This window comes from Lethenteron reissneri, chromosome 21, assembly GCF_015708825.2.
Source record: "Lethenteron reissneri isolate LAM-NWPU_2019-01 chromosome 21, ASM1570882v1, whole genome shotgun sequence".
Taxonomy (NCBI): domain Eukaryota; kingdom Metazoa; phylum Chordata; class Hyperoartia; order Petromyzontiformes; family Petromyzontidae; genus Lethenteron; species Lethenteron reissneri.
The window spans coordinates 1452756-1469724 of NC_083799.1; the positions used below are offsets into that span (position 1 = coordinate 1452756).

Here is a 16969-nt window from a genome sequence, read left to right on the forward strand (position 1 = left end):
AGGGAGAGTGCGAGGGAAGCACGTGTTGTTGTAATGTTAGCCCAGACCCTCGCATAATGCGTTGCAGCTGCAGCAAAGTCAAGCCGTTTCTGCATGTGGGAGCACTTTGTGCTGTTTGCAGGGACTTTTTGGCATAGCCATTAACCAATGCAAACGAATGAAAAAGGGTTTTTATTGTGTACTATGTTTCTGTCTTTGTGTACTGAAAAAGCGAACTGTTTATTTTTGTGTACATATTCTACATAAGGCGGTTATTACCTTTCTTGTTTTCTCTCTATCATTGTTGAAAAATGTTTGTGACAGGGCTTTAATTACATTTTTTGCATCGGAAATATCGTCGGAGGAGCGAGCGGTGCCGTTTGTCCATCGTCGACTGCACGCAATTCCTTCTGCACAGTTTTCGATGCGTTCTTTTGCCTGTGCCTGCTTTTTCTGGGAAAATCAACTTCGTTGCGACCGAGCATTGAGCTGCAGTGAGTCACGCGCACGTGATGAGGAGGCGATGGGCTCCGTGGGGGCTGTGTGGGCGGATTAGCTCGCAGCTGCTGGAGACCCTTGCCACTGCCACGGGCACGGCCTTGGTTGTGTTCGTGCATCTCAGATGGAGCTGAATCCCAACACCGCACCGATGGGGGGGGGGGGGGGCTAATTCGTAACGTGTGCATGTTTGCAGAGCTTATTCCACGAATGTTCTCGTTTTTTTTCTTCCAACTTGAGGTATGTCTTTGCATAATTTTCTTCAATTGCATTGGCAATGGAAAAATACACCATGTTGTATCAAGACTCAACTCATGTTCACATGACGGGGTACATCGTTGTTTAATTAAGTACTAGGCAGAAATGTAGTGTTGTGCATGTTACCAAATGACAACTTATACCATGGATATTTTGCGGACAACAATTGCAATGTCCATTCACATGTCCTCACGACCCCCAGAAACAGTTTTTAAATAATGCAGACCTCAACGCTGTCTCTTGTCCATCACATAGATTACACCACCTTTTTTTCCTTCTGCAAAACACATTCCTGCGGAGGGAGCTGGTAGGAACATTGGGTTGCTCGGTCAATGTCCAGGGTCAACGGCGGCGTGGTGTATTCCGCAAATATGCCCGACTGTGAGGGCGGGCACAAGCTGGCGTGAGTAGGTTAAACGTTGAGTTTTATAAGGGCACCACGGGGTGACCAGCCCCTCCCCACCCAGCTCCACCCCTCCCACCCATCCCACCCAGCCCCTCCCCACCCTCCCCACCCAGCCCCTCCCCACCCAGCTCCCCCCCACCCTCTCCTCCCCACCCTTCCCTCCCCACCCAGCCCCTCCCCACCCTCCCCTCCCCACCCAGCCCCTCCCTGCACGACGGACACAATAATCCCCTGTGGGCTGGTGTAACCAGGAGGTTCCTACCAGTATTATTTGGGCCCCTCCTCCCCCCTGCAAGTCACTAGGGACCTATATCCCTCTTTCAATCTGACTTCAATGATGTCATTGTTCATGTGCTCAGGCTTGAACGTTGGAATCTTAGCATAATAACCTCATTATGTGCTTAAAATCATGATATTATTTGATGGTATGAGTTACGAGCATGTGTCGGAGACCAAGGTTTGTTAATATTGATGCTAAGATTTAATATGAAAATGTTGCCTGCGTTCAAATGAGCACGTGGCTCGGAAGGTCAGAGTCGTGAGCCGGTACCGCTGAGATCCTGGGATTAAATCTGTAGCGAGTTTCTAGTCTCAGCCCAGTCACCAATGGCTGCACACACACAAAAAAAACCTTCCCATAAAATTTAGTTCTGCACTTATTTTGGCAAAATTAATCATTTGAGAATTAACAGTTTTGGTTTGTCATGCGACGCACATTCATTTCAATGATAGTGTTAATGGTAATCTGCTGCACCCAAGTGTCCTCCGTTCGGACCAGAGATCACTTGAAGGGATTTTAAGAGATATTATCTGCTTCCATGGGCCATTTTTAACATAAACGGTCACAACTGGTTTACAATGGATAGTTTGTGGCATGACACTGATAACAAATTTGGCATTCACTGGAGAATAAGACAAAAATGTAGTGCGCAATAAACACATTCCTCCTGCGGAGGGAGCTGGTAGGAACGTTGGGTTGCTCGGTCAGTGGCCAGGGTCAACGGCGGCGTGGTGTATTCCGGAAATATGGCCGACTGTGAGGGCGGGCACAAGCCGAAACGTTGAGTTTTATAAGGGCACCACGGGGTGACCAGCCCCTCAACACCCAGCCCACCCCTCCCACCCCCCACCCAGCCCCACCCTCCCCACCCAGCCCCTCCTCACCCTCCCCACCCTCCCCCTCCCTCCCCCTCCCTCCCCACCCAGCCCCTCCTCACCCAGCCCCACCCTCCCCTCCCCACCCAGCCCCTCCCTACACGAAGGACGGACACAATAATCCCCTGTGGGCTGGTGTAACCAGGAGGTTCCTACCAGTATGAGATGCCTTAGGTGTTGTGTAGAATGCCAGTGGGTGACAGCCTCTGTTTAGACATGAAATGTCAATGTTTATGTCCTCAGCATTTTGGCTGAGGTGGTGGCAGAGGCCAAGAAATGTCAAAACCGTGACATAGGAAGCTGTGGTATATTGTGATATATATATATTTTTTACCAGTCACACTGCTTTTGGGAAAGCAACTGTATATCTGATCTTGCCTTTAACTTCAGCAGTATCACCACTGAAATCACGTACGCTAACTGCCCGTAGATAACCAATAAACTGTTGAAGTGAAGTGGGGCATGCTGTGGTTGAACTAACGCTCGCGGAAACATTGATTTCCTGAAGACATGCAGATTGAGTAACAAAAATAACAACCGATTATTGTGCATCTGTACTGCTGTCGTGCCATCCCCAATTTTTTATTTAGCAAAAAGGCAATTAAACTGGAAATAAAATGGAATGTTCTGTAAACTGTGGGTCACAAGTACAGTGGTGTCACTGTGTTCTTGATAATTGTTGCTTCAATTTTTGTTGCTTCACTCAACTATTGGCGTGAGCCTCACATGCAATTAGCAAAAGTCCTATTGTGCCTTTGTGAGATGCTCCGTACGGTGACAGGCGAATGCATACTCTTAGGTTTTTTTTAGGTAAAGTCACGTAGGTAAAAAAATTATAATAAATAAAAGTAAATTTCGATTTAAAGCTTTCGTGACTGCAGGGATTCATCTTCTTGGTTCTTTCGGTAAAGTCACGTAGAAGGGAAGTGATAAAATAATAAAAATAAAACATAATACAATTATTCTCACGACGTTTCGGCCACAACACAAGTAGCCACAACACAAGTAGTGTCTTCACCTGAGGACGGCTACTTGTGTTGTGGCCGAAACGTCGTGAGAATTATTTTATTATGTTTTATTTGTATTATTGTATTACTTCCCTTCTACGTGACTTTACCGAAAGAACCAAGAAAATGAAAGTAACTAAGGCGAATGCATACTTGTGTAGATATGAAGGGGGTGGGGGGGGGGGCATCAGAAGATGTTGATAATTCTCGTACCCCCAGTGTAATTGTTGTGATAAACCCTTGCATGTTCTATAAACACTGAGGCTGTGGTTTCGGAGTAAGGTGAGCGGCGCATTGGTGGCTGCAGATGATGGCTTTTGTAATGACATTGTTATGAGATGGGAATGAGGAAGGAAACGGGCCCCTTTGTGCAGGCGGTGGCGGTAGCAGCAGCAGCAGCAGCGGGGGGGTGCGGCTCGGCTCGGCTGCCCAGCCCCGGCTGATCGCACAGGCTGCCCCTCCCCCCACTGTGGGTGCGTCCATTCAGTGAGCAGGGGGGCAGCAGCAGGGGCAGGGCTGTGTGAGCATTGTGCCGAGAGAGAGAAGAGAAGGCAGAGAGAGAGGCAGGCGTGAGCGTGCACGGCAGCCTGGACCGGCCACTCCCCTCTCGTCTCGCACTCCGCACAGATACCCGTGGACCCGGGGTCTCGTTGTGAGTCCTGCACGTGGTTATTTTGTAAGTGCTCGCTTCTCAGTCTCGTGATTATTTTAAAGTTAAGCTGTGTGTGTGTGTGTGTTTTTTTTAAATGCTGTGTTTGTAAATAATTCGTTTGGCTGATGGTGTGTGGGGTTGTTGTTTTTTTTACGTGCAGCTATTGCTTTAAACAAAGCCCATTGTCAATATGTTGAATTGTGAGGGTGGTGTCTGTGTGTAGTATTCGGTTATGCATTAACATATATTGCGGGCTCTTTGTGTAGCGTAGAACACAGTGGCTATGGAGTGGCCGCGTGTGTGTATACAGGCTGTGTGCGTTATGTTGCCCTAACAAAAGATCTCCGGTCTAATTTAGTGTGGAGATATGAAAGAAATGGCTCATTCTTAAACATCTTTGTCTTTGTGCACTGGCCGCTTGGATATTTAAGTAATGTTCCTGAAAGTTACATTTCGGTGGGTTTTCCATACGTAATAGGTTTACGCGTTTTTTTTCTTGTTCACCGTGCTACTGGCATCCTGTCACCTTATTAAGGATGTTAGTGATGTCTCGCTTCACTGCATTACAGGGGTTCCCTTTGTGGATCTATTGCTTTGCCTCCCTGTTCGTGAATTTCTGCCCAGTTAGTCGTCGGTGCCTTTAGCCACTCCCTCTCAACCCTCCACTCCTCCTCGAGGGCTGATTGCACCCCCCCCCCCCAAGCAATTCATCTCCAACAATGCCCTTTTTTTCTGGGGATGTGCGGATTTGGCTTGTGCTCATGCGTTTTGGTACACGTGATTTGTAAGTGAACGCTTACTTCGATGGTGTATTTGAAGGTAATAGTTCAATGGGCATTACCTGGTAAAATAAAAAATACAGTTCAGTTATATTTGTATGTTTCGTGATTTTCTTACCTTTCCTATACTTTGTGCTCCTATCTTGTTTTCATGTTTGTGATGGAGTTATGACCCGCCCCTCCTGGACATATGTCGAAAAGAGCTTTCTAGCTCATCAGATTCCTCCAGTGTAAATAAATATTCAGATTTTTATGTGAAATACATTTATATGTGTATGTGTAGCATAAAACCAAAGTAAACTTGTTTAAGTTTAGATATTGGTTGAAGAAGATCGAAAGCTTTGGATTAGTATTTTAATTTTAAATTGGTATAAAATGTAATTCACATACTCTAGCTACGTTTGGGGTATTTTTTCTAAACAGTTTTCCACAGTGACCTTTTATTTAACTATTAATGTAATTCAAAATGTTTGACCTATGGTGAGAACCCATTTCTGCTTTGCGTATTTTTTAGACATCATCTAATCACCTTTTGGAACCCCCAAAGGTCACATGATGAATCAAAGCATTCTGGTTTTAGTCTTAGCAACATTTGGGAAACACCAGCTGAAGTAGTTTTGAATCCTAAAACTCATGTGTTTGATTTCTGCAAAGAATAAGAAGCCCACTCCATAATTGCTGTCATCTTTCCATCACTGATAGAAAAGGTTGCCGCTATTTCCATGTATTTACTTCTCTCCGTTTCTGACCTTCCTGAATCAAATATATATCCCAGCTGCCAATTTTTCTGCAAGTTCAGCCAGGTTCGATTCTCCAGACAGAGTCGGTGCATTGTAAGTAGTGATGGTCATAGCTGGAAGGTGCCCTGTTCATGCCAAGTGATTCTAACAACCTCTGCTCCTACACCTACTCCACCAATGCCATGGCTGGTGGATTCAGAGCTACTGGGGGCCATGGTTAAGGTGCACCGGTAATGAGGTGGAGGTGTTGACCCTACCTCACTACACTGGTCAGTGCGGGTTGGTGTATGGAACAAAAGGGTGCTGCCCATATCCTGTACTAGCACGACTGAGGTCTTCACAGCACTCAAGCCTCTTGATCCCAAAAGCCAGTGCGCTGTTGAAATGCCTCACTGCCACGAATCAAAACATTGTATTGGCCAAACATCACAAGTAGTCCCACACCTGAAAAAGTTATTACTGATGTAGTGACTGGGAATGTCAATGTGTGGTGCCGGGCCTGTGAGGCCACGGCGGGATGTATACTGTTGTGTGTACACCCCGGACACGGGGTGTAGTACCAGCCCTAGTGGGGGCTTAGGTGAGTGCTGGCGAAGCGTGATGGCACTACGCACAGCATGCGGTGTGGGTTCCCGTTGAGAGAGCGAGAGAGTGTCAGCCAGCTGGGGTTACGTTGGGGGCATGATACTTTGACTGACCTGGGGACATGTGACTGGATGATACTGGAGGGGGGCCACCGGTGGAGGGGGCCAATGGGTGGTCACATGGTCCGGGAGGAACTGTCGAGAACCTTCGGGCAAGGGCGAGAGAGATCGAGAAGGTGGGTGGGGCGAGAGGCGGAGCGAGCTCCAGCCCGGCCTGATATAAGGGGGGCCCTGAGAGGGGCTCGGGGTTCTTACTGTTGTAGAGGCAGGAGATCCACATCAAGCTTGAAGAAGCCTCCAGCCACGCGGTCCGGGACCCAGCTTGTGGTCCGGACCGGGATAGTGGAACCGTGTCTAGTTCCACTGTAGCGTGGTTAGTTGGGTGGTCATCACCCGAGAGTATGTTGTGTTAATAGCCTGGAGTATGTTGTGCTAATAGTTTAATAAAACGTGTTGCTCCCTAAGACAAAGTCTGCGACTCAGTTGGACTCACTACACTAATACAGAGAGTTGTGGCAAATTGTCACTGATATATCAGTTTCAATCAAGAATGAACAGTTAAGGTTAACCAGATGTTATATCTTTGAAGATGGAAATGTATTAAAACACATTATTACATTAGGTAAGCAATCATGGGACCTCCTTTGCCAGTACCAATATATGATAATAGGGTTTTCCCCTTTTTTCTGGCGACAAAACGGGTGTTAATATGTAAAAACACCAAACTGAAACATTTTACAAGGAATCATGTCTGCACCGTTTGAGACAAAACTGTAGGAGTACAACTGCATCGATGAAAATCCATTGCTATTGTGCCACACATCTGTGTCTGTCACATCAGTGGAAGGCTACCCTTGATTGCCATTGGCAGAACTGACAGTAGGGAGATGGCAGATTTGCAGGCATTGATCCATTGACTGTATTAACGAGGCAGTGCAAAGGGTCTCAACAACCATCTGCTTGCTATACTGTACCCCTCTTCCTGCAGCCTGAGGCCTTTAATTCCATCGTGTGGAGAGTTTTTGTTTTTTGCAACAAAGGCATAGCTTGAAAACGGTATGTTTACAGTGTTTTTTTTACATTTTTGGATGTGTGCTTTGTGTATGAGATAGTGCTTTACAAACCACGTGGTGATATTTTTGTAAATTATCGTTTCATGGGCACCATGAGAGCACATGGTGCACTGTACCATAATTCTGGGAATCCATAATAAAGACCCCTATTATTGAGCTTCAAATAATCACAGTCGTAAGTTCACATATATTTGTCGTTTATTTAAAACCAAGTAAAATGCCCACTGCGCTTTCAGCTCAGCGATCTGTGTTGAATTCTTGGTTACGGCTAACATCAAAACAAATCAAGTCGGATCAATGTTTCTCCATCCTCGGTGAGCAGTGGGCGTTACCTGATAAATGGAATAGTAGTTGTGAGTTAGAAATACTGCTCCTGAAACTGGAGATTTCCACAAAGGGGTGTCGGGTGTTTTCATCAGTCCCACCAAAAACAAAACACCAGCTCTGGTCCTTTATTTAATTGAAACAAGTATACCTTCACTCCTCTCCCTGAGTAATAGGGTGGTGGCTGAGGGTGGAATTGTTCTGAACACCTGAGCAGTGCAATCATAATGAGCCCTGGTTTAGTGCCAAATGTACCACTGCATCGGAAGAGTGGCAACGTCAATTCATCGGCTGTGTAAGAATGTTTGAAAGCTGCCATATCTGTCACGAAATGTGAAGCTGTGGATATTCTCAGCCACAGTTATTTTGTCCTTCCTATACATTACAAAAAATGGGATCTCCTTCGAGGATGCCTGCACTGGTTGGATAATTCACAATCATTACTCTTTGCGAGCGCTCTGGAAACAGAAGTGCCAGCACGCGTATAACACATTTAAAATCCGACCGGTTTCAGTCCCAGTCCTATGTGTGCCACCACACCCAACTGCTCGCTTAATAACCAGTATTGAAAAGGTTTTGTGTCGCTCAATCACCAAGGAGTGACTGCACCTCGTTGCAAGCCACACTTGTAGAACCAGTCTGAGACTGCTGTAGAAAGGGCTTCAAATCAAGAGCAGACAGTATTGGGAACATTTAACTTTTTTATTTAAATTACACATTTATTTTTTTACCAATTCACAATACATGATCGTTTGCCTGTCTAACCTTGGTTTTTCATCTAAATTGGCAATACTGGGAAGATCTGGAAAAAGACTTAATCGTTGGGCTTCTATAGCAGGTGCAAGTGCGTTAGATAGTTCATGTAGCCTGCATACCCAGCCACATTGTGCCCGTGCATATCTTATTTGGCTGGATACCAGAGGAGTTAAATGGACTGCACAGTCAGGGCTAGAGGAGAGATGGGCATATGTGATTAAGGAGGATCTCGAGCTGAGTCGACTTGTTAATGGACAGTGTCGGTGATGTCTTGTTATGCTACGGAGTAGCTGTGAAACATCTGCCCTCCAGTAACAACAAGTGGAGGAGGAGCAATGCTCACAACTGTAAGCAGTGCATCAGGTGGCTAAAACAGCAACTTGGCATAATTTGGAATATAGTTGTGTGCCTGCTGTGTATCTATTAATGCAAAGTTCCTGCAGTGGTGTTACTAGAGTAACATCTATCTTGGTGTGCCTGAAAATCACAAAGTTTCAAACTCGTGTGTCAACCAGCTTGGCTACATATGCACAATGCCTATTTTGTTCATGTTGTGGCCTTGAGAAGCTTTGTCTGATAAAAATTGTGATACAAATACTCATATGTTGCATGTTCAGGGAAGTGGCGTCACAATGGATAGCGCATTGTACGTGGACGCGTTGACCTAAGTTTGTATTTCCAGCCGTGATTTACATCAGTGGCAAGTGATTTCTGAACTGGTCCTGAACCCACACACGACACCAACCTGCACTGACCAGCGTGGTGATGTTTTGTCAAACAACCCCAATGACTGACAGCGTGGGGCAGTCCTTCGTCCAGCAGTAAATTGATATAGGGCTGAAAATATTATTAAATTAATCCGTGCAATGTGGTGAGGTGTGGATTGCTGTCCATGGCTTGGCTTCCGATGTTAGTTCTAGATCTTATTGCTACATTTGACATCAACCACTCTGATGTCCTTGAAACACTGTCGCAGCTATTTAGGCATCTTGTGGTTAAAGCTGCCCATTTTATTTGGGCACGGGGGTCTGGCTTACCTTGCATATCACCACCGGAGACAACACAGTAAATGCTGAGAATAACTCTGGTCAAATTTTGATATCGCAGAATGTCAGGAGTCAGAAACTGAGGGACGTCCGTGCCAGGTCGTACGTGACGTGGCATGTGTCGTACCAGGACACCCCATGGCTGCCCCCAGACAGTGATTCTATAAATTGTTTAAATCAAATGGAGATTTTAGGTTGTTGACATCATCTCCAATAGAGGTTTACAGGGTAGATGAGACGAGTTAGCCTGCTGTGTTCGAGTGCATTGTCTGTACAATCAGTATCACCCACGTTAAATGTTTGACGTTCGCACTGAATCGCACATCCATGCGTGATATGCAGGTGAAAAAAGGAGCTTCAATTCAGCCTGCAATTTTGTGGCTCAAAGATTGTATTATTTACATTATGCTGCCTCTGGCAATACTCTGGGAAAGACAAATTATGCACATTGAAAACACTGTTACCTTCTCTTATACGTAGGATTCATGGATAAGATTATTTTGGATAAGATGAGTTATTCTTCCTTGTATAAATGCATAATGTAATTTTTTATTCAATCATCATTACTAATGTGAGCTGTTATGTGCATTGTCATATAATGACATAATTGTAAGTAAACATATATAGTCCATTAGCCTATTGGTCTGACATAAAACATTATTTTTCATAAGTATAATTAGTTTAAGCAAGCAAATTTTTTGACAGATCCAAGCATCGGGGTGTCATCGGCACAGTTGGTGCCTTGGTTTTGACCTAACAGGCCACAGAACTTACGTGGATGGCCCTTGCCAACGACGTTACAGTGTTTGTTTAACAGGCCTGACTGGTGATGTGACTCAAAAGGTCAAAACTGGTGTATACTTTGCTTGCTTAAATAAATGTTGCAGTAAACATTTTTCCGGAGGGCCAAAAGGTCATTTAACTGAAAATATTTAATTTTTTATTGTGGGGAGATGGACTTTTGTTTGCTTAAATAAATGTTGCAGTACGGTAAACATTTTTCCGAAGGGCCAAAAAGTAATTTAACCGAAAATATGTTATTTTAATGTGGGGAGAAAGGGCTTTTGTCTGTTTATGTATTTATATGCAAAATATTTTTTGTTTGTTAAATTGGACACCGAAATATCTTCTTCTTTAGTGCTGCCTAACGGCGTGTGCGACTTCACGATGATATTGGTCCCGGTCTAGCACGGCGTGTAGCGTTTGTGCTGTTGTTAATTGTAGCCATGTTTTGATGTTACTGAGCCATGTCGTTTTTGGCCGTCCTGGTCGTTTTTTCCCTTCGATTCTTCCTTCCAGGATTTGTTTTGATAGCTGGTATTTGTGGTCGTTTCGGGCAATGTGGCCTAGGTAGTAACACTTCCTGCTAATGATGGTCTTCAGCAGTTGCCTGTCAGTGCCCATATCTTGCAGAACTTGTGTATTGGTGGTTTTGGCTGTCCATGGGATTTTCAGCATTCTTCGATACAGCCACATTTCGAAAGCTTCGAGCCTTTTTGTTGCTGTTGTTGTCAGTGTCCACGCAGGGGCGGTTTCTTCATTAGGGCGATTGGGCGACGCACCACCAATGTCATTCAACCACAGAGTTACGCTAGCCGTTACTGTGCCTCTGGATATAGTCCAATCAGCGTCATGTCACGTTCTGTGGAGTACCGCCTCTTTTTGGGCGATTTTACTCCGGCTGAGAATCGCCCAGAGTGTTCCCATAGACTTACATTCAAAGATGTTTTTTTTCGAACGGCGGGCGCTGCAATGCATTCTCTATGGCTTCCGGGAGGGCTCGCACTAACGTGCTTACGTCATCATACGTAAGCACGTTTCATCCAACAATATTATTTGTCGCCACCTAGTGGAATCTTTAATAAAATAAACTGAGTGGATTATATTAATATTGAGTATAGAAACAAACAAGATGTATTGTAAGAGTCACTTTATTTTTCAATCAATATTAAAGAAGTGAAGTTGCCTTTACATGCTTAAGCTGTTAATTTATCCATTGCATGGGTGGACCTTATCCTTATAAATCATCCAGACATTTGCCCCCCCTGAGAGATTTTGCAGGAGCCGCCACTGTGTCCACGTCTCTACTCCGTACAGTAAAATTGACCAGATGTAACATTTCAGTGTGCACAATATTATAAAATATACGTTTTTGTTAGGATAAATGACTTGTGTTTGTGTTTTTTAAGCAATCAAGAGTTGGGCGGTGGGGATGGAGGGGTTGGAGAGGAGGAGGAGGAGGGAGGAGACATATCTCAGCTGAGCCTGGTGGAGAAGATGGCCTTGTTTGACCGGCTGTCTCGACCAGTGCCAGCGCAGCAGGCCTCCTCCCCATGCCAGGCCTCGGACACACGCAGCCGTCGTACTGGCTCCCGATACCAGACTCAGCCAATCACAGCGAGTGAAGTGCAGCAGGTGAGTGCAGGGATGGTTCAGGTGCACACAGAGCATCTAGCACAACTTCCTTCTTCCTAGCGTTGTTCCCGCTGTGGCGCAGGGTCCGCTTTTCGGCATTGTCTTCTCCATTTGGCTCGGTCCAGGGCATCTTCAGGGGATGCGTTGACCGTCTTCATGTCTTCCTTTATTCGGTCCATCCATCGCTTCTTCGGACGTCCGCGTGGACGGCGGCCCTCTGACTCAATACGCACGGCAGTCTTGGCCACTGATGACTCTTCACTTCGCATCACATGGCCGTACCACCGAAGCCTTGCCTCAAGCATCTTGTCCTCAATGGGGGCCACACCAAGTCGCTTCCGAACGTCTTCGTTCCTGACACGATCCCATCGAGCATCTAGCACAACTAAGGCTGTTTATTTCAGGGGTTTTTTTTGCCTGCAGTCTTTTTTAGCTTTCGGTCAAAATGTTACTATTGGGTAGTCGCACATCAAGACACAGAAAAACATGTACATATACGTACTCTTTGGTTCTTTCGGTAAAGTCACGTAGGTATAAAATGCAATAAATCGCGACGTTTCAGGCGCAACACAAGCGTCCGTCATCAGATGGGAAAGCTGAGGCAGATTGTTTTATGGACGCTTGTGTTTGATGGACGCTTGTGTTTTAAAACAGTCTGCCTCAGCAGCAGACCATGCTTTCCCCACCTGATGATGGACGCTTGTGTTGCGCCCGAGACGTCGTGATTTATTTTATTTTCTACCTACGTGACTTTACTGAAAGAACCAAAGAGTATGGATTCCTGCAGTCACGAAGCTTCAACTAAAATATATACATATACGCATTGGGCTTTGGCAGGGCATGTCACGATTAGGGATGACACTGAGTTATAGCCAGTGAATGGAACACATTTGAGAGGGAATCTACTGAGGATATGGAATGATGAAATCGGTCTGTGTGCAAATGCTGGATGGATTGTTACATTTCAGGTGCAGAACAGATAAACTCTATAAACCATTATGCTCTTACCTGATCAGTTTTGGTATAACAATGTAATTTAAATAAGTAATCTGTTTCAACATCAGAATAAATAAAAAACTTTCCATCTGGACTAATATTTTGCAACGGCATTTGTTTAAGTAAGGTAAGCCCTGGACTGATGTTGACCTCTTTGAGTTGTAACAGCAGGGAGTGGACTGTTAAGTAAATGTTGTCATCTGTGCAACATTGGAGGGAACTGGCACAAGCGATGCAAGGTGTGGCGGCATCAACGGAAATTGCCCAAGATTACCTCTTAACCTTGAAAGTTCATGGTTTATTTTAATGATTTTCAACATTAATTTCTTTGGCCATTTTTGAAAACCTATTTAAAAGACAGCACTTTGCCCTACCTAGAATGATATTCTAGAGGCGCATTGTCATTTTGCTTTGTATTTCATATTATTCCTTTTTTTGCTATTCACTTTCTAAAAGTTGTAAACTTTTTATATCAGCTTATTAATGTATATGTAACACAGTGAAACCTCATTCTAATTATTTTAAGGTGATGAGAAAAATCTCATTCAAATACATTGGATTCAAGAAATGCTATTTTCTACCATAAAAGCACTCGTAGGTCATGCTGCCTATTTCCGTTTCTACTCAAATCCTCTCTCTCTCTATTTCTTTATTACGCTGTATCCTCTTCACCTGCTTCACAAGTCTCCCAAGCCGTGCACATCCTCACACCACACAACTCCATGCCGTGTCTCCGCTTTGCCACGTCTCTCGCATTACGCCCATTCCGCATCTCGCTCGACGCATCTTTCTCCTGACTCCACACAATCCCTTGTCTTTCACTCCAGTAACCCTCCCTCTTCCGCATTGTCTGGTAGGGATACACAATACCTGATTATGTGGTGGTAAGTGGTAGGAGGATGCTTGTGGTAGTACATTTTTACATTGTTTCATTCGAGATTTTTGGGACCACAAACACAATACATGAGGGAAAATGAAAGAAATAGGATCGTAGAAATGTGGCTTAACTCTTCAAAAGTAAATAATGCTTCGTATGTATTGTATGCTTTTGTGTGACCATTTGAGAAACATAAAATATGACTTCATGTTTTCAGATCCAGGATGGTGCAGCCTCAGGATCAGTGAGTGAAGGTGGCCCTGGTCAATGGACTGAAGCGGTTAAACAGAACTTCTCCCAGGACTCAGTGCAGCTGGTCACACAAGCATCCTCCAAGCTTGGCCGGCCTAGAAGTTTTTCTGCTGGACAGGAAGTTACCGAGGCTTCATCCAACAACAATTCTAGTTCGAATGTAACCAGGACTGCTGGAGAAAGAGAGCTGCATGGAGATGACATGCCTGGAACTACCCTGTCAGTGTTCCAGAGCACATTTAAGGAGAAAACTCAAATGGAACAGGAAACAATGAAAACATTGCTATCTGGAAAGCTGCGTCATGATCACGGGAGATTGGGAGATACAAAGCAGTTGGAGACAATGACAATCGACAACCCCAAGAGCTTTTCAAGCCAGCATTTGACCAGAGACCAATCGGAGAAAGCGACTACAAAACAGTCCACGGTTACACAAACAGATCATTCTGAGAGGAAAATTAAGTCTGAAGTTGCTGCTCGGCACAAGGAGGATGAGGCTGGACAAGTGAAGCAGAGTGAATATTGTGTCGAGGCAACTGAAGAATCTCTAGCCCCTGACAACCAACTGGGTGTGAGCAGAGACGACAGGAGAGATGGGCTGGAGCATCGGGACAGGAGCCAAGGGGGTGGAGAGTGGAGGGGTGGGGATGGAAGGAGTGCGGATGGGAGGAGGCTGGGGAATCGGGCCACGGACGCGGACAGCCCAACACAGGGCAGAGCTCTTCCAGGACATGGTGAGTGCCGTTAATTGATTGTGATGTTTGTTAATGTGCAGCAACAAAGCAAATACATTACTTATCGCTGAACAGTTTCATTTGTTAGAAAGGCATACTTGAAGTTAATCTGTGCTTTCAATATACTGGTACAAGCTTTTTGGTCTTTTTTATAGAACTTTTCTCTTTTATTTATTTGACATTCAATAAGTGTGATGTGTTTATACATTACTCAAATGTTTAACCCTCTGTAAAGCACACGTGTAATAAGAGGGTTTATAAATGAGTTCTTATTGACGCGCTGGGCCTTCTGGAGCCTGCTTTATAAGTGCGTGCAATGTATCCTTCCACTTTGTATAAACAGTGCCTCTGCTTGGTGAATAACTTGCCAACGCACGTGTGCTACAAGTTTACTGCAGAGGAATGAGTGTTAATTTCCACTTCATAATTACACTGTTTTGTTTTTAGTCTGTAAGATTAAAACCACTCTTCCTGAGAGTATTGTTACAGTTCATCTGCCCATAGGTTGCTACTCGTCGCACATGAAGAGGATGTTTTTGGTGTAATTGATAGAGGGAGTGAAGCGGTGGCGCACTGATTTTCACGCTATACCGTGAACCCGGCGACATAAGTATGATTCCCGGTCTTGGCCAAGTTCAGTGGCGAGACATACACATTCGTGCTGACCGGCGAGGTGAATTATGGTCAAACAACCCCCAAGACTCACATTGTAGATTGGATTGACAAAGGGCAGATTGATTGTTATTTTTTAATACAATGAATAAACTATGAATGTAAATGATAAATCCTTTTGAAAAGCATACAAATCTATAACGCTGAAGTGGGCAGATGCGAGTTGTTTGAAAAGGGACCCCTTTTTCTAGATTAAATCATTACACTTCCTGTTTATAAGGTGGTGTTCAAGGCCCCTCAACAAATGGTGCTTGAGTCGAACCACAGTGGGCAGGTCCCCATGAGCCATTCCTCCCAACCACAGCTGGGCGCGGCACATTCTGACCACTCTCGTGCCCAGCTCGGTGGCTTAGAGTTTTAGCTTTGTACCGTTCGCCTCTCACGAGCATCTTGACTATCTTCAGCAGCAAGCGAACGTTCCCTGATTGTAAACATTAAAGAGTCGATTGCAAGAAAGGCAGACCTACTGTGACGTTGTACAAAGATGACACTTGAACAAAAATACGTGTATTTGTTAATGTGCGGTCTCAGAGAATTACTGTAACCCATCTGGTGATGTTACCTGGCTTCCATGAGGCACTTGTCTTTGCCAGGGTGCAATGAATGCTCATGGTCTGGTGTCACGTCTCGACTCATTTTCCAAGAGGCTGTTTACTTTTAGTCAGTGGAGGTTTCAATTTTTTGTACTCGCACATTATTCTGGCGTATTCTATGCAGGAGTATATTCATTGTAAATTTCACTTGTGTACCACTGCCAACGCAACAACCCAAAATCATATTTCGCTGTAATTTTACGTGCATTAATGGCTGCACAGAAACAAATTTTCGCGTGTTTTTTCATGTTGATAATTGTTGCTTCAATAATGTACGCAGATTTTTCTGATCAAACTTCTCCTACGAGGGAGACTGTTGGAGACACCTCTCCCAGTGGCATGGCAACTGCACCATGGCGACAGAACCGTCTACAGCAAGTTACCAATGACAAGCAACAACTTTCCAGCCAATCGGAATTGATTTCAGGGAGCAAAACAAATACACCATCTGGAGGCAGCAATGCCATCGGGAAAAAGAGTGAGCTACCGACAACACCGAGCCTGATTACCACCACAATGTCCATCAAAGATAGGTACTACTACTGGGATGCACATCTGCAAACATTGGCCACTGAAATTATTCGCTTTTTTTTACTTAATTTGAAGTAAATGGATGAGGAAGCCATATAACTTTTCAGTCAATGCATGACATTTTTACGTCTAAAAGCATCACCTAAGTGTGTGTTTCTGCCATTGCTCTGTTCCGTTATATTTGATGCTGATTGCATGCATTGATTGCCGATGAAATGTTATGATGTAGCATTTTGTTCTCTATGCTGATTGTAGTCTATTTACAGAGAGGAAGCAGTGGGTATTTTGTCCAAAGGCTTTATTTCGGGAACCACCTGATGGTACCGAGTGTATCTAAAACAAACCATACTGGATTCCTTCATGCAGCCAATTTGTGTTGACCGCATTCAGCTGCACCAGTAGTGGAGCAAAGGTGGAGTTCGGAGGGTGGATGAAGGATTGAATAGAGGCTGTGCATAAACGTAGAACTTGTGTAAGCGATTGACCATGAGGCACTAACTAAATAAAGACATTGTTAAAGTAAGAGTAAGAATACAAATATATAAATAGTTCATGTCTTGGAGATGCGTATCTGGCCCTTGT

General features: G+C 44.6%; 1 protein-coding gene across 1 annotated transcript in view; it reads left to right on the forward strand.

Moving 5' to 3' along the window:
* LOC133345007 (supervillin-like) overlaps positions 1-16969 on the forward strand; it is a 107494-nt gene that overhangs the window by 49896 nt on the left and 40629 nt on the right. Inside the window, 3 exon segments of the mRNA XM_061555347.1 lie at positions 11507-11732; positions 13823-14591; positions 16137-16389. Of these exon segments, the coding sequence (XP_061411331.1) occupies positions 11507-11732; positions 13823-14591; positions 16137-16389 (1248 nt within the window).